Consider the following 23121-nt stretch of genomic DNA (forward strand, 5'->3'; position numbering starts at 1 on the left):
GACACAGCTCATTTGCATTTAAAGCTACAGACACAGAAACAGCCTGTTCTGAGCAGGGCTGAAATAGAGGGGTTTATAGGCATGATCAAACACAGGATCAAAAAAATTCACAGACATGTTGTAGGGAGCTCTGAGACTTATTTAAACTTCTTGAAAAAGATAATAATATCTTTCCTTTAAAGTAGCTTTGAGGATCTTTCAATTTGTGCCAATGTGGGTGGCCCCTGTGGACAAAACAGCTTCTTTGTTGATCCTGTCCTGTAGAAACATGGCAAGTATTCTCTAAGGACAACATCTTGCCCGACTCAGCTTTCACAGTTTCTTGTACAAATTACCTTGTAACTTGATTATAAACACACACTCTTCCAGTCTGCAAGCTGCGACCATATTTGAATGAAAAGGGGGAAAGGGATATAGAGGGAGGAAGCAGGAAAATGTAGACCAATGAAGAGTGAGACATTAAATTTGTATTAGATGGTGAAAGAGTGCAGAACAGAGTAAACGAGGGCATGCAAAGCACAGCTTCACCACCAGTTCCTCTTAATAAGGAGAAATACTGTGTGCTGTAAGGATAATTAAAAGACCAGAAATTTGCAGACAAACAGCCTCACACGAACACATTTCAGTCCATTAGGATTCTTATTTTACAAAACTGTGCCTGAATCCACAAGTCCAGAAATGATGTGTTATATAAAATCTGACATTTTAAAATGCATCCTGCAACATTAAGGTGACACTCCACCTTTTCTTTACACATAAGGATTTCATCAGAGTCATCTCAGAGTGGGCTCTTTAATGAAATACATGTGCTTTATCATGCTGTGAGATATAGACAGAGATAATCTACCAAAAGATACCTGGAAATGCATTATGGGAAGGGCAGGATCAAGTATTTGTTGGAGTAACACTTAATTATCAGGTCTTTTTTTATGACTGCGGTTGACGTGACACATTTGAAATCAAGATAAGAATATGTCATTGACCAGACGAAGACTGCAGTTTCATAATTGTCTTTTCAAAAGTAGCACCTAATAGGCTGGTGATGATCCTTTCTCCTGACCAAAGCTTTATGATCAGCTGTATCATCATTACATACGTCGATCCAACCAACAGGACGCTTAAATTGTCCTTGAGGGTTTTTCCTATCAATGCCGTTTTTATTTAATTTTGTCGTAGGTTTCCTGTGAACCTCCCAAAGGGACACCACCAACACTCCTGTAATTACCTTCCTCTTATCCTCTTACCTCCTCTTTATCGATCTGAAAGTGTGTCTTATCTGACTTGATTTCTCTACTGCATGCTGAGTCATTCACAAGTTACACTCCCGGTGAGGTTGGGTCCACCACGGGTTGTTTTCACCACAACTAGGCGCTGCACGCTCAGCAGTGCAACGAGTCTCTTTTGACCTCTCTCCCTTCCGTTCTGGTCTTGGGTTCTGCTCAGTTCTCTCGATGCTAACAGGTAACCCACAGCTTTATTTTTAGGTATCATCTTTTTAAACTTCAAACTGCATCTCTCAGTCCCCTTACGCCTCCTGCTGTTTTGTTTTCCTATACATCAACTTTTGCAGGTGATCTCCCTCACTCTCTCTCTGTAGCTCTTTAAACTCTCTGTGAACTATCAGCCATTGTTGCAGCTCGTCTTTGAATATGGAGACAACAAACACTTTGCTATGATCATCTTTGATCCGCTTTGTATTTTTGTGTGCAGAGAAAACAACAGACTGGGAGAGGATTTCATGGCTCATTGAAACCATGGTAACAGCACAAGTACACCCAAGGTGACTGTATAACGCAGCAAAAATAATAAAACTGAAATTCAACAAGGCCTGCAGTATCTTGTTGTCCTAGCAACTATGAAAGGATAATCAATATTACCAGAGGCTTGGGAACATGAACGGCTCTGAGCTGTGTTGCATGTTGTCATATTTACTTTATATTATGAGCCCATTACAGCTGGTACCGAACATCTTCACATGTAATGGTCACAAACTCAACTCTTTGATGATGGATCTATGTTCTTAACATTAAAAAAAAGATATAACTGACTATTAGAAGCAGTGGCCTCCATTCTTTCTACTGTAAATTAAACTTCTGAATTTACGTGGTGCTCCTAACTCGAACCTTTAAGATCAAACCCAGAGAAGAGAAAGACTGATTGATTTTGTTTCACGAGAAAACACACAATGGAGCACAATAATTTATTACAGCTAGTTTCATATCACAAAACAAAATGTGAATATATCTGTATTAAGTTAAGTCTAAAAACCTCTGGTCAACAAGCCCTTAATGCAGATTAAATCTTAAACTCTTTAGCAGAGGTCCTCACTGGTGTAAAGCTACAGGGGGAGAAGTCGGAACATAAAGACAGAACGGGTGTTTGAAGCTTCTGGTGTCCCCGCCTGGATAGATTTTTTTCCTTGGCAACAACAAAATCCTTTTCTCAAAACACCTTGGACACTGTAGTTGCTGTCATCAAACCTCCCACATTTTTATTGACTTTGTTTCACACTTTTCAATGGCTTTCAAGGACCAAAATAAAAATGTAATGACATGTAAAGACAAAAACCTAAACTACTTAGAGAGTACTTTATAAAATGTGTCTGTCTGAAAAAACTGTTTCAGTCCAATTTAAGTTCAACCATTCTTCTATTTCATCAGATTATTTCATGACCATTCGTGCAGTTTGGACCTCAGATGATGAAAAAACGTGACAAAAAAAGAGAAATGTAAAAAAGAAAAAGAAAAAAGGGGGCTTTTGTGTACTTTTTGATTCATTTTTCACACATCCATGACCCACTGAAATCTACCCCATGACCCACTTTTGGGTCCCAACCCACCAGTTGAGAACAACTGAACTATATTATGTTGAATTATAATATATTATAAATTAGTGTTTATCCATCACAGGGGACATTTTCTTTCTATGTTTTCATTCCTTTACTCCATTTATTAGTATTAATTAAAGTATTGTTTTACAGTCTTTATAAGAAATTGCTTTAAACATATTAACATAACCTCATGAGACACCTAAATTCCAGGACCTTTCCTAAATTATTTTCTAACTTCATGACTTTTCCAGACCAAGAACATTTAGTTTAAGTTTTAACTTTGTATGTTCCTCATTTCAGAAATGATATATAAAGCAGGCCGAGGCAATTCTCATATGAACACCATCCTTTAAAGAAACATCATTTATGACCTCAAGTGGTGACTAGGAGTTATTGCAACATCTCAAAGACATCCATGAAGCAGTGAACTTTTAGTTAAAAGCAAAACCTTCCAGTCACCAAAGGTTTTTGGTGTAACAGTAATGGAAGTTGGATGGTGATGATATAGATGAATTTGAAAAGTAAAGAATTAAATAACAGTATTATTATATGACTGGCACTAACCATGACCTTGTTAGGCATGAATGTTGTTCTTGGTTATATGAAAACAATCTAAGCTGGTGTCTTTTAAGATACAGAATAAAGATATCTGTTACTTTGAGTATATGAACAGTTTACCTGACATATAGCTACTCGCTTACCTGTGAACTCTCTGGCCCTGCTCTAACATGACTGTCCTGATGTTTTCCATGACTCTCTTTCATTACCTTAACCTGGAACAGAAATGTACAAGTCAAAAAACAGAGATACCAGTACATCAGCAAATGTATCACAAAGGAAGCCAAGATGAGTTATGTCTGTTTATTCAGTTATGCCGTCCAATCACAAAGGTGTATTTGTACATTCATTATCATTATGAGCAGTATAAAACCTTGTGGACATGCTCCCTCTCATGTGAGTGTACAGTATGTTATACTGATTAGTGCTCTATTTACAATTCAATAAAACCGCTAAACATTATACAAATATTACATGCAGTATACATGAATTTAACAAAATCAAAAAGCGCTTTAACAACACATCCTTTAGAAGAGGTCTTCCATCATTGGCCAGCAATGCCCCACATTCAAAACACTGCTCAAAAAAAAAAAAAAACTCTATAGGCCACAATTTTAAGTTTAGTTAATTTTCAAAATGAATAATCCAACAAACATTTCAAGTAAGTCAAAATATTGCAACCTTACTCTCCCTGGTAAAAAAAAAAGAAAAAAAAAGAGCTGAAGTTTTCCACCGGGGCCGAGGATTCAAACTAAGCAGCCTACCAGTCCTATTTTGGAACCCAATTAATTATTTACTAAGTTTTACATCAAACCTTTTACCCACATTTAGAGTTCTTTGCAGCTGTCTCTCTCTGTCTCTGTGTGTGTAAAATGCTGCATCTAACCAGGGAGGCAAAGTATAAAAGAGGATTTAGGTTAAAAAAAGAAGAAAGAATTCAATTAGACAAAATAGCAGCAAATTAAAAAAAATGATGGTGAGTGTTAAGGTTTCTGAAGTGGAGTACCTTTTTCACCTGAGATTAGATTTCTGTGTAAAGAGCAGAAGATGAGAGAGAACAAGTGGCACTTAGAAAATCTTAAAGCACTGATTCATGCTAAAATGAAGGTAACACAGTGTCTCAGAGGAACAGGTTTCTAAATGTAGTGACGTATTGATAGAGCTGGGTATTACTTTAAGGTTTTCTTAGTTTTGGTAGAAATATCAAAGCAGGATTTATTTTCTGTACTTTGTTGAATACAAACACAAACATTTCTTACAGACAGCATTGTGTCTGTACTCGGGGAGTATGCCATCAACATGAACTGTTTTCTTGAATGCATCCAAAAGTCTTTTTTTTAAAGTGATTAGTCAAAGCAACTTCTAACATTACATTCTTGTCCAGTGCCTTCAGATGCTGCATTCATATGCAGATTTATATTCCTAGAGATTATCAAAAAGGCAACATTGTCACTGCGAAACACAAATCTCCCTCCTTTCTCATAGTGGATATGAGAGCTGTTACACACCATCATTGACGAAGCAGCAGCAATCAAAGCAGGGTTAATGATGTGGACAGATTGTAACTAACATACTGTTGTTTAAAGGTCACATATTATGCAAAATACACGTCACCAGGTTTCTCTAACACTAATATGTGTCTCTAATTTGTCTACAAACATGATGAGTAAAGTCCATCCTCTCCGTCTTATACCGGCTCCACTTTTCAGAAAATGTGTGCTCAAACAGGCCGTTTGGAGATTTTCCCTTCATGACATCACAAACGGCAGTAACCCCTCCCCCAGGTGGGTGACACTCCCACAGCTAGGTGTTTGTTCTGCCCTCTAAGTCTGCCTTCTCACCGTAAACAATAGACATGGAGCGAGAAAGCTCACACCACACAAGCCCTTCGAGAGAGGGGGCGTGGTCAGACACAGCTCATTTAAAGCTACAGACACAAAAACAGACAGTTCTGAGCAGGGCTGAAATAGAGGCGTTTATAGGCATGATCAAATACAGAATCAGAGTGGATTTATAGCAAAAGAAATTCACAGACATGTTTTGAGGAGCTCTGAGACTTTTTTTTAAACTTGTTGAAAAGGAGGATAATATGTGACCTTTAAATATAAGGTGATATTACAGGCTTACAGTGTATACGCTATGAATTGTAAGGTGAACCCATAAACAAATGATGACTAACACATATAGGGATGTCCTTCTTCCACAAACCTTTAGGTGTGGAATAAAACTGTAAAGCCAAAAGCACTAGAAGCTGTCAGTCAGTAAAGGCTTCTTCTGATTCTTAAGGCCCTGACACACCAAGCAGACGGCAAAGAACTAGTGGTAAAGAAGGCCGCCTGTAGCGTCGCCTCGCCTCGCCTCGCCGCCAAAAAGTTGCACTAGAACACACTCCAAAGACTTCAGCCGACGGCTAACCACCACGTACGTTCTGCACATGCGAGAGAGGAAATAACTCTCCATGCCAGCAGGGGGCGGTAGTCCGTTGTTATGATACTAGAAGACTATTTCCACACCGCTGTCGGTCACCACTCATATTACAGGTAGCCTACTAATGGAGAATAATGTCTGATAAAAAGTTGAAAATGGCGCTGGCATTGTCATCCCTTGGTCTTTTAGTTGAAAAAGAAAAGAAGAGGCAGAGGAGACAAATAAGGAGAAACCGCACTAATGGGTGAAAGCATGGCTACTACAGCGGCATGCTCAAGGGGATTTCCCGAACCTGTGTCGAGAGCTGGAGATAAATGAAACCTCCGAACAGCCAATCAGAGAGATTCCTCTCACTGACCGCCGGTTCAACATGTCGAATCGGCCAAAAAAGGCGGACGGGGGCCGACTGAGCCAGACACACCGCACAATCTGGGATGATGACCGCACGCCAACGGTTCAACTAGGACAGACGGCTGATGATCTCCTTGGTGTGCCAGGGCCTTTACTCGATACTACCCCACACTAAAGGGAAGTACAGGCCTGCCAATGCAGGCAACATAGTAAACACCATCTTAATGTTACTACTGGATTCAATAATTTAGTAACAATTCTTCACACTTTCTCAGAAATGGAAACGAATGAGCACGTTATATATTAAACAAAACTACTACTAGTACCTTTAAAAAAAGACTAACAATGTGCAAGTCAGCATGGAAGCCTCCACTTGTCTTGAGCGGAGAAAAAAGGCAAGTCTGTTGCATTCCTGATATTCTTTTATCTGTGTGACGACTTTCAAATTAACTGAGCGAGATATCAAACAGACGACACAGGTATAAGCATGTTATGTAACAGTGCAAGTGTTAAATATCCACATATTCTTCGATCAGTGTACGAGTCATTAGACGAACCATAACTGAATAGCAGACACGTACGCAGCTGTCAGTGAATACTCATAGATACTGTACAGTGCTGTGAATTGGCTTTATAAATGTGCCACAGTTAGGGGTTCAGCAGAGCTTCTGCTAATTGTTTGCAAGCAAGGAGTGATTTGTATCATTTCAGAGTTGTGCAGGAGAAAGCACTTTTTATGTGCAAGGCAAAGGGAGCGTGAAGCGAACAAGCAGTAAGTTCCCCTCCCTTCATGTATGGCTTTCTTTATGAATATCACAAGAATGATTTAATTCTGACTGAGTTACTGTTGAGATTCAATAAATACTACTTCTCTCACTTCACTGTGCAGGAAAGCTACTGGTTATGGCTCCATGTCTTATTCCACACTCCGTGTACCTGATTTATGTTTGATTATTTTCTGGTCTGTCCACATGAGGAAGTCAATGCTTCTCTCCATTGGTGTTCGTTTTCAAGAGTATACTCCTCTAAAGAAAACAGCTGGATGTTCACGTCTTTTGGAGACTTGTTTTTGGTCGTATGTGTTGGCATCGATGTGTAACCACTACACAACCGTTTTTGCATTTCCTACAGGGATTTATCCTAAATAACATCATATGAAACACAACGTTCCTTTAAGCACATTTATTTTTGCATCACTGCTCTGTGTGAAGAATCTCTGAGAAAGGAACGATGAAAATGTCTGCTAGGGTCAAACTTTGTTACAACATTCTGGTGGACGTTTGTTCAACTGATTTTCATTCCAAGTAATAATGTTTTGCGTCACTGCAATGGCTGTACCATAAGCCTAGCTTCTTCTGCAGTTCCTATGATGTAAGGAATTCAACAGCGAGTCAGAGGTGCATCACAGGGTAATGCTGTAGTACAGCAACCAATAACCTCACCTGATTGGTTTATCTCATTCTTACAGCTTATTCCACTCTGAACAGTCAGTAGAGACTGTTATGTCGCGAGATAAATCTGTCTATCCTGGAACTATATAAGACTGTTTAGTCTGTTCCAGTGGCTAACCACAGTTATGTTTATGTGTATGTGTGCATGTGTGTGTCCATCAGCACCAGGGTTCGCGCTGGGCTCTGCCTCGGGCCAGACTGTCTGCTCTCTGCCAGGCGCTGTTCATCAGAGCGAGGGCCTCGCCACAACGCTTCTGCACAGATGGATCGAACACGTCTCTGTGGGGGAGGTCAACCTGTGTGCAGGAAGGACAAACATGAGGGTTTTACTCAGGTTTCATCTTCAGCACCATCTTTCCTATTTCACCACGAGGCTCATGACAAACAGTAAAAATGTGTTGTAAATATGAGAGCAAAGGATGTTCTGGATCAGCATGCATAAAATAATGTTTTAGCAGATTAGGATATTAATATTGGTTTAAGCCAGAGTAAACATCCAAAGAGCAGAGTGAGGCTGACGCTGGTGAATGTAGGCACAGCTAGAAGCAGGGTAACACAGCTTTCAATCAATCAAACTTTATTTATATAGCACCTGTCAGACAAATTCAATTGCAGTTCAACGTGCTTTACAAGAGTGCAGAAAAGTTATTGACAGAAAAAGTAGTTTATAAAATCATTGAGAGACTTTAACAGTCATTATAGCATGGTGGGTAATTATTGCTTCAATGGACTACATTTACCATCAACACCTTGAGGACATCCAGTTAAATAGTGGTGAGAGTTCCCTCTAATCCACTGATGAAGACAGATTATCTTCCTACCTGGAAAATGGCTTTCCATGTGTTGTCCAACGCCCCCAGAAGCCGATCTCTCTCATCACAGCCACTGAAGTACAAAACCCAAGGAGGAAGAAACTGGGTCCGATCTGCTGCAAACTCCTACACAGTGAAAAAAAAGGGCAGCACAAGCTAAAATATATTAGATGCAGATATTTTTAACTGAAGAGTGAGCAACTTCAGCCTATCTTAAATCTTACACCCACATCTTAGCAGGTGGAGTAAAATGGCAAAATTACTGTCCTTCATAGGAAAGTTGGAAATAACTTAAAGGATGAGGGGGAGTAATTAATACTCAAACTTTATATCATACAATATATTGTGTTCAAAGACAACTGAAGACAATTAAAATGGGACGTTTGTGATAGGAAATTAGACTTCAATAACTGCACCAATGTATTGTGTATGCCACAGTAGTTGGGATGAACCTTCAGTCTCTGTATTAGAACCAAACTTTGACACATCTCTAGCACCAAGCAAACTAATTGAGATGCCTGGTTTTGTGTGAACTTTGCACCCTAGCCAAAGCAAACACGTAGCAAGTATACCTAGAACAAAAGGCTGCAGGTCACACATTTTGGACATCTGGCACTGTTAGCTGAATGCTACTAATAGCTTACAGTTTATTTGTCTCAGACACAGGAGTATGTGACAGCATAACAACATTAATACATTAAAACTATGTGGCTTATAGATCACATTAAAATCTAATAATTAAGGCTAATATAATGACTCACAATAACACAGTACTCCTTGTTGGCCTCCATGCTGACAGCTGTGACATCACAGATGTCAGCGCTGCCCAGTGAGCGGAAGAAACTGGTCTGACAGTCCTGATGGCAAGTTAGCAGCTTACTGTCTGTCACCACGAGGCAGCATGGGATACACGGGGTTGGGGCCACACCCTGGGGGATAACCTGCAAGTAAGGCAGAAATAGTTTAATGAAATTTTTCTTAAGACTTAAATTGATCAATAAGAAAACTGGATGCCTGTGGCGCCGATGGCCTGGTGGCTAGTTTGCCCCAGTCCTTAAAAGCGGGCAGCTTGGATTTGAATCCAACCTATAGCTCCTTTGCGCCATGTCACTCCAACTCTCTCTCTCCCTGATTTCCCACGCTTTCCCCTGTCCTGTCCCTCTAATAATGGCATAAAAAGCCCAACAAAAAATCTATACATAAAAAGAGAGAACTGGATTCATCTTGTTCTAAATGAGAACAAACATTTCAATGAGAAAATTGGCCTGTAAAACTGCACAACACATGCCTGATGGGATTATTTGTGAAACAGTCTTTGTGCATGCTCACTTCTAGTTCAAAGCTATGAGAAAAGGCAGTCCAACTTAAAAGATGAGTCCTCCTTAAGTTCACATTACACATGCCAGAGTGAGGGATATCACAAGTGTTTTGTGTTATTATCACAAGAACAGTGCTCTGTTGTTTCACTTTGGTTGTGTTTGAATTATCTTTGTTTGATATAAAAAGTACATCAACAGTTCGTCTGTTGTAGTAGTCTCACATAATGTTCAAAGACACGTAGTTGAAAACTGTTGTCCTCTCCCGGTGTTGGCTGAAAGGAGATCATGTGTTCGGTCTTGGTGAGAGTGTGCTGCTGATCTCTCATCCTACTGACCCAATCACAGAATAATGCCTTGTGCACAATTATGCCTTGATTCTCAGCAACCTGTCCTAGTTGTTGTGAAACGTGAGATACCGGCAAAATAACAGTAAAAGAAATGCTGCACCATGCAACAGCTTACTCCTTTAGAGACGGACTGGCAGAGCAGCTGCATCCAGTCAGCCATGTCCTGCTCATTGTTAGCACTGAGCTCCAGTGGAGGGCGTTCTGTCAGGATGACCTGGAAGGCGTGGGGATGCTCTGTGCTGTTTGAGCGCCGGCAGCCTCCGCAGTGCTCTCCTCTGTGAAGAAGTGAGGGAAGACAAAGATGAGAGAAGAGGATATTTGACCCCTTATAGTATAAAAGGAACAGGGGGTAAAATGTACAGTGAATAATTACCAAATTCTATTTCACTGCTTTAATTCCAGGTTATTGGTATTGTGCATGCTAGATTAATGACACTGTCATGGCTAAATTTGACAGTTGAATAGAACACAACCATTTTTTTTATGTAATTAGCAACCTGTGCTTTTTTTTCTTTGAAAAGACTTTACAGACTATGTTAATTTTTGCAGCTGCTCTTACTCAGTAGGTAATTTTTTTTAGCAGTCTATACACAATTGGGCACACTATTTCATTTAACATCCACTTCTGCTCATTAATCCTTTTCATACCTGAGCATAAAGTTTGAGTATTGTTGAAAAAAAGTGGATACCTTGGGAATTAAAAAGCTCCATTATTCGCTGAGCTCACCAGAGACTCACATACTGTCAGAGATTAACCCAGAGAGCTTTGATGTTTTTACTATATTTTATATTCTGATATGCAGAAATGTTTTGTTCACAATAAAGATACATATGCATTTCTCTGTGGTCATTATTGTTACCTTATTGTTACACCCTTATTGTTGTTGCTGTTAGTTATATCTTTGATAATTCTGTTGATTGAAAAGTTCCGTGTGCTATGATTTTTTTCCATTAGACAGGTCCCTAGTGAGGACTTACGCCTTTCACATAAAGCATCTTGTGTGGACAGGTGATTTGTGTGAAATATATTTTCACTTATGTCTCCTCTATCTCAGTTGTTGTGATGCATCTTCTGCTGTGCTAATTTTTTTGTGGTCAAAGAGGCTGGCTTGCATAATGCAAAACTCAACTCTCGCAGGAAATCTTTTGGTAATTTGTTCAAACTTACCCCATAGTGACTGAAATTACAGGTGTCCCATCAGTTCTTTCTGCATACAGGTAGAGAATCCCATTGCTGCAAGAAAGAGAACAATTCTTTATATTCACTTAAACGGAAGATTGCCATTATATCACATAAATATAATACCTTTATCTGATACTTAATAATATACACTAAACTTTACAGAATGCAACTGCCTGTAATTGTGACAAAGTCAGGTACACTAAATGTTTCAAAGAATTGGATAGACCTGTTAAATTAATTTTCATTAAGTGCCACAAATATGAATTCCACACATTAATTTGAAGACATTTGAAGATGTTAATGTTACAGTTTTTACTTTATGTTTTATATTATACATCATCTAATTCTGGTGGGCTTTGCTCTACAGACAAAAAGGAGTTAAAGCTTTCAGTATGGCTAGCAATAGATTTGGTAAAATAAAATGAGTTTGATATATTCAAGAAAAACTGTGACGTAAGTATGGTACATATAAGCAACTGTTTTAGCCCTCTACACTGAAATTAGTTAAGTATCCTGTAGAGTTGGGAAAAAAATCGATTTATGTGAAAAAAAAATCGAGATTCTTCTCTTCTAAGATTTAATATTGATTCATAACTTCCAAAAAACTTTTTTTTTTTTTTTGTCTAATCAGTCACTCCCCTTTAAGCGCTAAGGCTAGCTCTTTGACTAAGTAGAATGCCAAATAGCGCAACAATAAATTCAGCCAGTATCACAGATGAATGGAGTAGATCCTGAAGTATGTACTCATTCATAAATATACTTCGAATCCATGGATCAATTAATCCAGAATCGTTTTGAATCTAATCGTGAGACACCCAAAGATTCCCAGTCTTAGTATCCAGCGAGCATATAATTAAAGGAACACACTGAACAAACGGGACAGAGATGTGTATGATCAGCCCCTACCTGAGGATGACGTAGCAGCTTTTCCACAACTCTTTGCCCAGGTAGGTGGTTCCAGCTCGGTACTGTAGAGTCCCCTCCTTGGTGCTGGAAGGTCCCCCAGCCCTAGATGGGCCACCCTGGGGTGACAGAGCCATGTCCATAGGATCCTCCCAGTGCACCAGTGAATACAGCTGGATAGACACGTCAGCTACCTGGAAAAACAGACACCAAGTAGTAGTACAAAGACAAGAGGAGTAGAAAAAAAGGGCCAGATTTGGATCAACTTAAAAAGATCAAATGAAGTTTAACGTGTTTTTACCTCACAATAAGATTCCTGGGAGACAAACTTGGTGAGAGCCAGTTTTTCCATCGTAGCATCAGTCAAAACAGAAGGGTAAGGAGGCTCGCGACAACCCTTCACCATGGCCGACTTCAGAACGGACAAGAACCAACTGGAGGTGAAAAGAAATGGACCTGATTAGTGTATCGTACAGCACAAAGTCACATTTTCTGACCATAGATATTAACAAATTGGTGCAACTTGGAAGGTTGCATGTGGCAGCAAAAGGACACAAAGATTGTTGCAGCGAGGTTACAAGCTGGAAGCAATTAACGTGAAATGCACTCAAGTATTCAGTTGTCAATCCTTTGTATCTGATGCACTATGGTTCCAGAGTATCAACAAAGCTGATGCACATATATACATGTACACTTACACTGTTAGAGAGGCGTCAGCTGTGTCCAACAGAAATTTTCTCCGTCTGTTGGTGCAAACCACCATCACTGTCTGCTGGTCGAGGCCAACCTGAAGGAGAAAAGAATCAGCAGTTATAGTATGATTGAGTCTACAGTGTTCATCAAAAGCTTGTATTTACCCCAAAACTAAACTACATTCCCCCTATGGCCACAAGAAGACAGGATCAGTAAAAATACTCACTGATAGATAGTCCAGCTCATTATAAGGTACAGCATCCTCTACCGTATAAGGCTTTTCTGCAGCTCCTGTGAAAGAAAAAAAAAGTACAACCAAGTCCTGCTATGAGCACGTTGATTTATGTTTCTTCAGACTACAGAATAACCTTATATAGAATTTTTACCCACTGCCTGGAACAATATGTGGATCTTATTGGATAATTACTAAAGTAGAAAACTCTCCGATCTCCTGGGATTTTTCAAAGAATAATTAAAATCTCAGGCCCATTGCTTGCCAGTAATCCACTTGCTCACTTGTTGGCCTGTGTATTATCAAACCATTAAACTCTCATCTGAATTTAGGCTGCATGCAGGCTGTGTCACACATGTACTGCAAGTATTTTGACCTGCAGAGAAAAGCAGGCAGGGGAGAATGGGAACAGGCAACAAAGTTTACAATTGCAGCTATTTCTGCTGTCCAATTCCAGGAATTTCCCCTCAGGGGACAACAAAGCTGATCCTTTCCTTGCCTTTACATCCGGCAATAATGTTTGTGTAGAGCCATTTTGTATTTGCATTTTGTATTGTCAACTTTAAGCCCTGCTCTGGCCTGTTAGCTTTACTGAACATCACCAGTTTCTAAAAGAAATACATTCCTTTAGTCTGGGAAAGAAATGCAAAGGTTGTGACTCTTCATATATATTAGAATATCCCTACTAACAATTTGTACTATAGCAGCATTTTGAATGTGTATGTTTGAACTTGCCCTTTCTAAGCAGGTAAATGTAACAGTCAGTCAGCAGCAGGTAAAGTGGTTGTAGATCGCCCTCCATATGGCCTGTGCTCATTCTCAGCATCTGAAAAAATTAAAATAAAAAATTTAGTCAAGTGTTTGCAACCTCTAGGGTCATCTTTCAAAAGCATCCTGTTCAGTGCTGACCGCTGTAGCACTGTGGTGCAACTACTACAGAATAGACACAGACTTTTTTTTTTGATTGACAAACCAATGCAACTCCTATTCTCTTAAAAGTTCAAATAAATTCAGTAGAAAATGTGTAATTGTAATAAAAGCCCGTTACAGCAGTTGAAAAGGGAAATTGGTGCACAGAGACTTGCAACACTTCCACTGAGCAACAGTCTTCAAACCTTTTGTCACAAAACACGAGTCAAACAATCCTGAAAGTGGATTAAAGTGTTTGAAAGAGGATTAAGTTTCAGCACAATGACATTCATTCTGTTAAAACTTCAAAACTGCCACACTGCATTTATTCACTTAATTTTTCATAATTTCATTGTTTAAAATAGTTTAGCCATTACAAAAAAATATATTCCAAATATTCAAGAGTCCTTCAGTCTTCACCTTGAAGAGCTGCTCCTCGTTCTCTCTGAATACGTGAATCATGAGAAGAAGCAAGTGGTTGTTATCCACCCTGAAACAAGAATATTAAAGAACATCAGGCACCCCTTAAACAACGTTACAAACAATGATGATTTATGTTATAAGGACAACTTACTTAAACTCTGCAGGATGAGAACTTTCAGAGGAACTAAGCTTCTCTTCTTGTAGCTTTTCTGCGTCTGCTTCTTCTCCTTCTTCTGTGTCTTCTCCTCGGGTCGTCAAGTCGGCTTTCTGTCTTGATTGCGCCTCTGCTTGTCCTTCATCATCAAGGCCACCTGAAAGAGTCTGCGACTGGCTATGCTCTGTAGAGTCATAGTAGCCACCACCCGTGGGAGCAGAGTCTGGACTGTTGGCGGTAAAGCAGCATACGTCTGTAGGTGCAGGGGAGGTCTGCAGGAAGTTGTGGCTTGTGACCAATGGAGAGAGACATGTCTCTCCCTCTGCACGGTCAGGGGGCTCGCCTGCTGTATCCTCTCGAAAGGGCTGCTGTGCAGGGGGCTCGGCACTATGGTCATTATTTTTCCCCTCCACATCCTCCACTAGGTGCTCCCAGGGCTCCCCATTCCTATCCAGGGCCCCATTGAGTCGATCCATGACATCACGGAGGGGTTGGCCCACAGTGTCCATGGAGGTGTCTCTCATCTCTGGGAGCCGCAGGCCTTCCACTCCGTCCTCATCTCCTTCCTCCACAGCCTCTGATCCCACCCTGCTTCTCCTAAGCTCTCTGTCAGCTTCCAGCTGAAAAGACGAGCAGTTTAGTGATTCCACTTCCTCCGAGGCCTGAAGACTGTTTTCTGTTTCTATGTGATCCGACGAAATGGAGTTATTAATACTGCTGCTGGAATCTGTAGAGCCCTTCCCTCGTCGCTTCTTGGCTGGTTTCCTTCGTCTGGCCATCCTGAAAGATCAGAGAGGTTTGCTGTGGTTCTTCCATTTTAACAAAATCTGAAGACTCACTTTATTGAATTTACAGCATTTTTATGAAAAAAAATTGTTAATAATTCACTCTAAGTTATAAAAACATAAAGATGATGTTAGGCTAATCACGCTTTAAGCCTCTGTTGTGGCTCCCTGTAGTCACAGTGATGGAAAGGAAGAACGCCGCATCTCATTTCACTTTAAAAAACTCTCAGTCAGCTCAGTTGACGAGTGAAAAGTAATATTCACCTTATGACATCAAACATTTCACTTTTAACCGTTCCTGCTAGCTGCTTATAGTTCATGTCCTAACCTTCAATCTACCAGAGGGTCCTTACTTTATTTCAAAATAAAAGCAGGGTTGAATTTAAACAGCAAGTAAAATTATACTTTCAGCATAATACAGTACAAAAATTCAAAATAAAAGCCTCAGAATATATATTTTTAAATGCAAAATAACCGAGTTTCAAACATTAAAAATGGGATTATTAACTATTAAAATGTTGCTATTAATTGCAATTTAAAGACATTATCGTTTGACAGCACTAATATTAACCAAACCCCTGTGACAGTTTCAAAAGGAAATACTGGCTGGAGTGAATCTTTAATAGACAGAATTGAAGACAGAATACAAGCCTACTTGCCCGACACCAAAGCTGTAGCAACTGTACCTGATGACCTCCAGCTCATTGCCGGCGTTGTCTGCGTCGTCGCCATTGGTTGGGGTGATGGTGTAATGGCGGATGGCCACGTGAACTGGTGTGATGTCGGCTGAGGTGTTGGTAGTGTTGGTGTCCGAGTCCCCGTTGAAGGGGTTGTGTCTGAACGTGGGGCTGTGTGCAGAGGGATGAGCGGCTCCTTTCACAATGATGGTGCCTGAAGGAAGAACCACTGTGTCGCTGATGACTGTCTGTGGATCAGAGCCACTGGACCGGGGGCAGCTGGCCTGGTCAGTCAGGTCCCCTTCTACCATGAAGGCACAAACACACAAATTACAATCATAATAAAAAAAACAGTTAGCCACACTCGGTTAAAAATACACAGAATGTTTGGCACTGTCTCGTGGTTGGATGAGAGAGAGATTAACTTAGATCTAATTTGCCGTATAATTATTTTTTCAATCGCATTTGTTGTCATTTTTGTTTATAATTTTATCACCACTGAAAGTCAACCAATGAGACAGTTTCACCAAAACTATGTGTATTTTTTCATTAGTTTCGCACACACATAAATGTTAGAAGCTGCAGTGTTTTTTGTAGTTCTTTTGCAGCGTAAGAGAGGAGAATAATGCAATGCAGAAGACATCAAGTATGCACACAGGCAGCAGCTTCGTTTGCAGTGCTTAAAGCCTAAGTAAAGCATTACTTCTACAGCTGGAGGTGGGTCATGATAAACAAATATTCATCATGGGGACTGAAAAGATTTATTTCTTTCAGGAATTAAAATTTAGAGCATAAAGCAAAAGCGCATGTTTCATGCAGCAGCTTTTTGCAAACAGATGCTGAAGTAATATAGAACTTGTTCCACTCTATGGACTCTTCTAGATTCTTAATTAACACTGCAAACGAGCTGAACCCAGGACTGTGCCACATTTTACACAGGAAAAGAAGACAGAACCAAAAAACAATGAACCAGACAAACAGATAACACAATGTAATGGAGACAGACTGGACAATGTGAGTACCAGTTACATCAGGCTTTTTTCTTGCTGTAGTAAATAAAAAAGCAACATGAGCATTAGCATCATTCCCATGATGAGCAACACATGCAAAACATGACAATACCAAGAACCCACCCAATACTGATTCTCCACTGCACCAAAGATTTGTGCCTCTTCCCAAACTTACCAAAAACTTGTCACCAAACTTAATCACACCCTTAGGACTCTACTTGACTGGGAATTGTATTTAGCCTACTCAGACTTGGCTGTTCAATACGAAGCTTTGACTGTCTGTTTCCTCTTTTTACAATTCAGCTGTTCTGTTTTTGTTTTTTCAATGACTTGGTTTTATAATTTCATAATGTAGAGTTTATAAAGTCATTTGAAATTAAACTTGGGATCCAAACACAAAAGTCTTTCAACTGAACCCATTCCCCCAAACCAAAGCTTTTTTCCCCATGTCCCTTTGATCATCCTTGTTATAATGTCCTCCAAGCAGCAGGTCTTCTGCACCATTTTAATTTATTGTACCCATTGTAACACATGTGCAGTTTCTTGGTTAGATACCCAACATGCTTAAAGAACAAACTGTGGGATGCCATGCCAGATATGAGAGAAGAAAGGGAGGGGGAGTTAAGCATGGAGGGGAGGGCTTGGCCAATGTCCCACCTTCCCAGTCTGCACTTGGCAATGACTGCAACACGGGGAAGATGTCACCGAAATCATAATCTAAAAAAAAAGGAGGGATAACATTCAACATTAGAGTGAGATGTTGTGGGGAGAGAAAAGTGAGACAATGGCAGGAACAGAAAAATATGACATGATATATGATTTATGAAACAAAACAAAAATCAATGAGAAAGAATAGACAAGTGGAAACTAAAACAGGGAAACTGACAAAGTACGTCTTTGTGGGAAGTGATGGGGAAACGTTCACTGTGTGCTGCAATCATCCCCGATGAGATCATTCTGTACCAATGAGCCTCTGCACGCCAAATGATCCATTTGATGAAATGCACTTTGCAGTTTATGAGTCACAACAGTCTGCAAAGATCAATCCCAATTCTGCTTCCACATGCCGTTAGCTTGACATCACTTTATGAATTTGCAACAAAGCATGTGAGTGTGTACTTGTACTATAGCAGGGCCTGATGAAATCATAAACCCAAAAATAAAGACGGACATTCAGCAAGTGGAACTCACACATTCACGTCTGAACTGACGCTAGTTATTGGTCATGCCGTATTGAAGGAGGAGCAAAACTGATTGGCAAGACAGCCAAACCTTTCAGAATTAAAAGCGAATAAGAGCCCAAATGAAAAGTAGAATAATTATGTATATATTATATGGTTGGAAAATCCACTGTAATAAAAGGGAGGCAGGGAATAAAATAAAAACATGTGCAGTTTAAGAAATGGTTTTTAAGTGTTCAGACAAAAAAGGAAGCACATTCTCCCTTTGCATTAGTTGCAAAATCTGCATTGCCTGATACAAATGTTGCATCTATTCCTGTCTTTCCAGTGACTTATATAAGTGGAGATTGACTTCATTGTTTGTTTTTGTTTGTCTGTTTCTAATTAGATCCCCTTTAGCTTTTGCATAGCAGCAGCTATTTTCTGGGGTCAACCTGATCTCCAAAATAACAATACACATAACATCATTGACATAACCTTCAAATACAACCTAATAATATTTGTTCCAGATATATCAGAAAACAGAACCCTGTCTCTATTTGGTGCATGGATTCCTCAGCTCAAGAATATCTCTTTGCATTTTCAGCTTTGGCCCGACGAGAACTCTTTAAAAATGTAAACAATAGAGCCCAGTGAAAAAGTGTATGTAGCTTTTTTTATTTTGAACACCGGGGGGTCAGTTTCCAGGCCAATCCAGTTTAATCTTATATCTTATTTCAATAGATCAGTATCAGCTAAAGTTTAATTAATTAAAACTTGATACGTTCTTTACATCTTCTACTTGGCTGACTGTGTCACATGAGGTTCAGGATTCATTCTCAGAAATGTAATCAATGACATCACATCAGGAATTGGAACATATAAGCATATGTGGGATTTAGAAGGCGTCAGCATGTGAGGTTTAATAAACATGAAGGTCAAGTTAAGTATAGTGAATATAGGATTAGACTCTGTACCCACAGATAACCTACAAGTACTCATAATCACATCCTTACAGCTCACCTTCACTGGAGGGAGCTATGGCGCTGTCATCCCACTCCAGGTTTGTCGAGGTAAGGGAGGTGAAGGAGTGCAGGGACAAACTGTCAGAGCTGGGTAGCCTTTCCTCAAAGTCCAGCAGATTCTGGGGTTTGTAGTATTCTGGCATGTAGGGGGCCACATCCAGATAGGGTGCATCCTGAAATCAGCAAAAACAAACAGAATCATCATTGGCATTCTGCTTACATTAGAAATCTGTATTTTTATTGATAGTTTGATAAATTGGCTTACCAGCTCCAGATTGAAGCGAATAAACTCAAGGCCGGACACCAGCGTGAGGAATAGTGTGAGGTGGTCATGACTGCAGACCAGTGCATTCCTAGCAGAATAAAAGTTAGCTTAATGTGAGTTACAGGTTTAATACTACTATGATAAGTTGTTTTCCAGAATGACAGCACGTAATTTCTGACATGCAAAATAACTACTTGTAACACAGGATCAAACTGACTTACTTGAAGTAATACTTCTGTAGTAACCCTTGGTTCTCCTGGAAGAGGCGTAGATAGCTCTCTAAAGAACTCTCACTCAGGGCTAGGTATAACCATGCGCGGCCTACACAAAGAAGAAAAGAGTCCTTTTAATGCATACAACTCCTGACACGATGAATGATGTCTTACTGATCGTTTGGATGTGTTTGACTGTGTGAGAAGGTTGTCTCACTTCGGCCCAGGTTGGTTGCTATGTGCTGAAGCTCATCTATCTGACGGACGGCCTCTCTCCTGGTGAAGTGAAGGACCAGGACCCAGTAGCCTGAGGAGATATCCTGCAGCCTGTCATGTAAAAAACAAAAGATTATATGCACAGGGCCAAAAGGGCTAAGGGAATAAAGTGACTTTGCATTTTTAGCAGATACTGTCAAGTATCCACCACACTTTGATACATTATCTAGAATCTAAGTGGTCCTAAAATTGCCCAAAGAGCATACCATGCACCATTCCTCTTTCTAGTGAGCAATTTATTTCCTGTAAGCCTCTTACCCATATAGCAAAGCGTGGTCTAGGTGTTCACAGAGGCGCTGCAAAACCCGGTCATGATTTCGAATGGCTGGGGTCTCATCTTCACAGGCTGCAAAGTAACTTTGCAACTGTAAAAGACATGGTTTGATGTTAGAAGAGAAATTTTAATTCCACTCCAGGTACAAAGATGCTTCTATATCTGAAGAAGTTCTAATGGTCTCAATGTTTAAGCTTTGTACTTAGGCACATCAGGTTTGAATTTAAACCATATACAGTGTGCACTTAAGTGCCAACACTAGGCATTAAAAGGTGCTACTGATCAATGAGCAATGATCCGAAGGCTGTATGACGGTCCAACAAATAAATTGAGTCAATGGAACAAGGAATTTAGTACAAAGCAGTGGAATTTTCCTCACATGAATCCAGCGGAGTATGTGTTTTACTGCTATGCTTGGAATTTTACTGCTTAAAACCACTTTGAACACAATAAACTCATAAAAGCAGCAGAAAGGGAAGCTGGCTGCAGAACAGGTCTGACAGAAGAACATCAGGAAAGACCAAGCCTTTGCTCATTTCTGTAGTTCGGAGACATGGAAGAAATTGTGTCAAATGTGCATTTGAATAATTATTGAAAAAAAAATCTTTATTTCTCACCAATACATCGCATAATATTAGACACAGGTGGTTTTACTGAAAGGAAAAAGTTACTCATGCTGATCCTTGGTGAGTTTCACTTAATGGTTCATCCTAATGTGACCTGCAGAACTTCATCTAAATATAGAGTACAAAGTAACCCTAATACTTGACTAAAACAAGTGGAGGTTGGGGGAGCTTTGAGCGAGTGTGACCCTAAGAAAGAGATTTTGTATCCCATGACTTTCTTCACATGACTAAGCAATGTTTGTCAGAGGTAAACACTGTACACGTACACTTGGAAGCTTTGGGCTTACTATTTCGAAAGCACTTTCACATCCCTTACACAGTGATGATTATGATAAAAGAGATAGACAAGATTCATTTAAAATAACTCTTTCAGACAAATGCAGGATCAAATTGAGTATCTAACAGTAACGTTATAGGACTCACTTCATTAAACAAACTAAGATGGTGCTAACTAATACAATCACCTACATATTACTTAAGTGGATTTTACCAATGGAAAATAACTGAGACAGAGACAGAGGGAAAGCCAAGCCCATGAAAATAAAAACTGAAAGGCAAATAGGTTTGGAAGGGAATGCACAAAGACAGGGAAGAGGGTGTATAAGATGTAATGGTGCCTGATTCTTTATGAGAAATGAAGTAGTAGTTCTTGAGAACGCAGGAAAGACAAACTATGTGAATAATACACAAACTAACTGGAAATCAGGTGTTAAGATCGACTGACTGACCCTTATGTTGGCTCCGCAGTATGGTTGCTTGTGTTTACACCACATGCTGCAGTGAGCAGACACAGGGGCTTGGTGCCATTGGTTCACCATTGTTAAGAAAAATAAAACATTAATTGGTGGTGTACAACCATTAAGCTGAATTGAAATAGGTTTTGATGTAGTTATTGTCAGTAATAGCGAGCTTAAATCCCCCCCCCCCCCAGTTAAAAGTTGCCCTCCCTGGCAGACAAAAGATGACCTCATGATACAATTTGTAATTTAAAGATTTTCAAATACCTAAATGTTACGACCATATTAAGATGTGCTGACAAACCGTGAAGCGCTTACCTTCTTGACAGACAGGGAGATATTTTCCAGTATGCGATCCTTCACTTTGAGTTGATCCATCACTGATCTGTTGGCAGCCCACAACAGACTGTCAGCTGACTCCCGAGGCTTGTTGTGCTAATGCTAGCGCCGCCTCAGCTAGCGAACATTATATTCCCTGCCAAAACTGCTGGTTGACAAACTAACATAGCTTACTGGCTGTTCAAAGCACACATTGAATATTATATCACCGCTGGTTAAAGGCCGACATGACAAAGCCTAGATAGCAGCGAGAAAGCCAACGTCTTTCAGCAGATCCGGTAAGTCAAGTTAGCCTAGCTACGCGTTCAAGCTAGCACACCGCTGGACTTTTCTTACGCTACACTCCGGCTGGAGGCGGCTAGCGAGTTTTAAACCCAACCATTCATTACTTTTAGTAACAGTTGTGTTTATCATACTAATATTTAACTTGAATATCTCCGTGCAGTGATTGTAAATAGTGTACACAGTTTGTTTCGCGTAGTTACCTTGAAAGTTATACAGAAAAAGAGTGGAAAGTAACGGCTGCTCCGGTTACTGTGTGTGCAGCCGACCGAGTTCAGTCGGTTTGGATGACGTCACTACAAGCCTCAGGACGTGTGGATGACGTCACTACGAGCCTCAGGACGTGTGGGTGACGTCACTACGAGCCTCAGGACGTGTGGGAGGGACGCGGACCCGAACAACTTTATAAACTTTTAAAATTAAAATTTGTATCATTTGACATTTACGGAGAAAACGACATTTAGTTTAAAAATGCGTGGGTTTGAATAATCAGAACTGATATTTTAATTAGTCTAATATGCAAAGGCTGTGTTTTTGCGAGATTATTGTATTGTGTAGAGGAGGTTCATCTTGTAAGAGTTACGTATATAAACCCAATTATTTATAGTTTATGATATAAACTCATATGCACGATTCTCCTTTTTGACAGTGCAGCTGCATAATTAAATAACTGTTTTTAGTTGATTGTTCACAATATTTTTTCTGTGACAGAGCAGCAGCAGCATCCCTACAACCAGAAACACTGTCTGGCATTTGGGCCTTTTTTTTAGCATACTAAGTAAAAAAACACTTTATAGGTCCTGGAAACAAACTTAGCTCTAGTCTGGGATTCTAAAAGCACAAATATGAGATAGAAAGAAA

The 23121-nt window shown here is 39.9% G+C and overlaps 1 protein-coding gene across 5 annotated transcripts; it reads right to left on the reverse strand.

Annotated features, from left to right (window-relative positions):
• Positions 1-3677: 3677 nt before the first annotated feature.
• On the reverse strand, positions 3678-22584 carry plekhm2 (pleckstrin homology domain containing, family M (with RUN domain) member 2). Of its 5 annotated transcripts, XM_020635398.3 has the most exons (21): positions 22464-22544; positions 21958-22024; positions 20261-20367; positions 19944-20053; positions 19736-19835; positions 19515-19602; positions 19248-19422; positions 17722-17781; positions 16064-16358; positions 14590-15372; positions 14436-14505; positions 13842-13932; positions 13101-13165; positions 12880-12968; positions 12483-12615; positions 12185-12375; positions 11264-11329; positions 10211-10370; positions 9191-9370; positions 8439-8555; positions 3678-7913 (listed from the first exon to the last, which is right to left on the reverse strand). In XM_020635398.3, the coding sequence occupies exons 2-21, from the start codon at positions 22015-22017 to the stop codon at positions 7776-7778; spliced, it is 3078 nt and encodes a 1025-aa protein (XP_020491054.1). In that variant the 5' UTR covers positions 22018-22024; positions 22464-22544; the 3' UTR covers positions 3678-7775. The 5 variants fall into 5 exon arrangements, with proteins under 5 accessions (XP_020491054.1, XP_020491053.1, XP_020491055.2 ...); XM_020635397.3 differs by having other exon boundaries at positions 21958-22584; XM_020635399.3 differs by lacking the exons at positions 21958-22024; positions 22464-22544 and adding an exon at positions 21631-21814.
• Between the last annotated feature and the right edge of the window lie 537 nt (positions 22585-23121).

This window comes from Labrus bergylta, chromosome 12 (genome assembly GCF_963930695.1).
Source record: "Labrus bergylta chromosome 12, fLabBer1.1, whole genome shotgun sequence".
In the NCBI taxonomy this organism is placed as follows: domain Eukaryota; kingdom Metazoa; phylum Chordata; class Actinopteri; order Labriformes; family Labridae; genus Labrus; species Labrus bergylta.

Excerpts from the sequence above, each read along its gene's own strand:
- plekhm2 (XM_020635399.3), bottom strand. The coding sequence starts at position 21,720 with ATGGTGAACCAATGGCACCAAGCCCCTGTGTCTGCTCACTGCAGCATG. Across the intron at positions 17,782-19,247 it reads CATAGCTCCCTCCAGTGAAG|ATTATGATTTCGGTGACATC; the intron begins GTGAGCTGTAAG and ends CTTTTTTTTTAG. Across the intron at positions 13,933-14,435 it reads ACGAGGAGCAGCTCTTCAAG|ATGCTGAGAATGAGCACAGG; the intron begins GTGAAGACTGAA and ends TAATTTTTTCAG.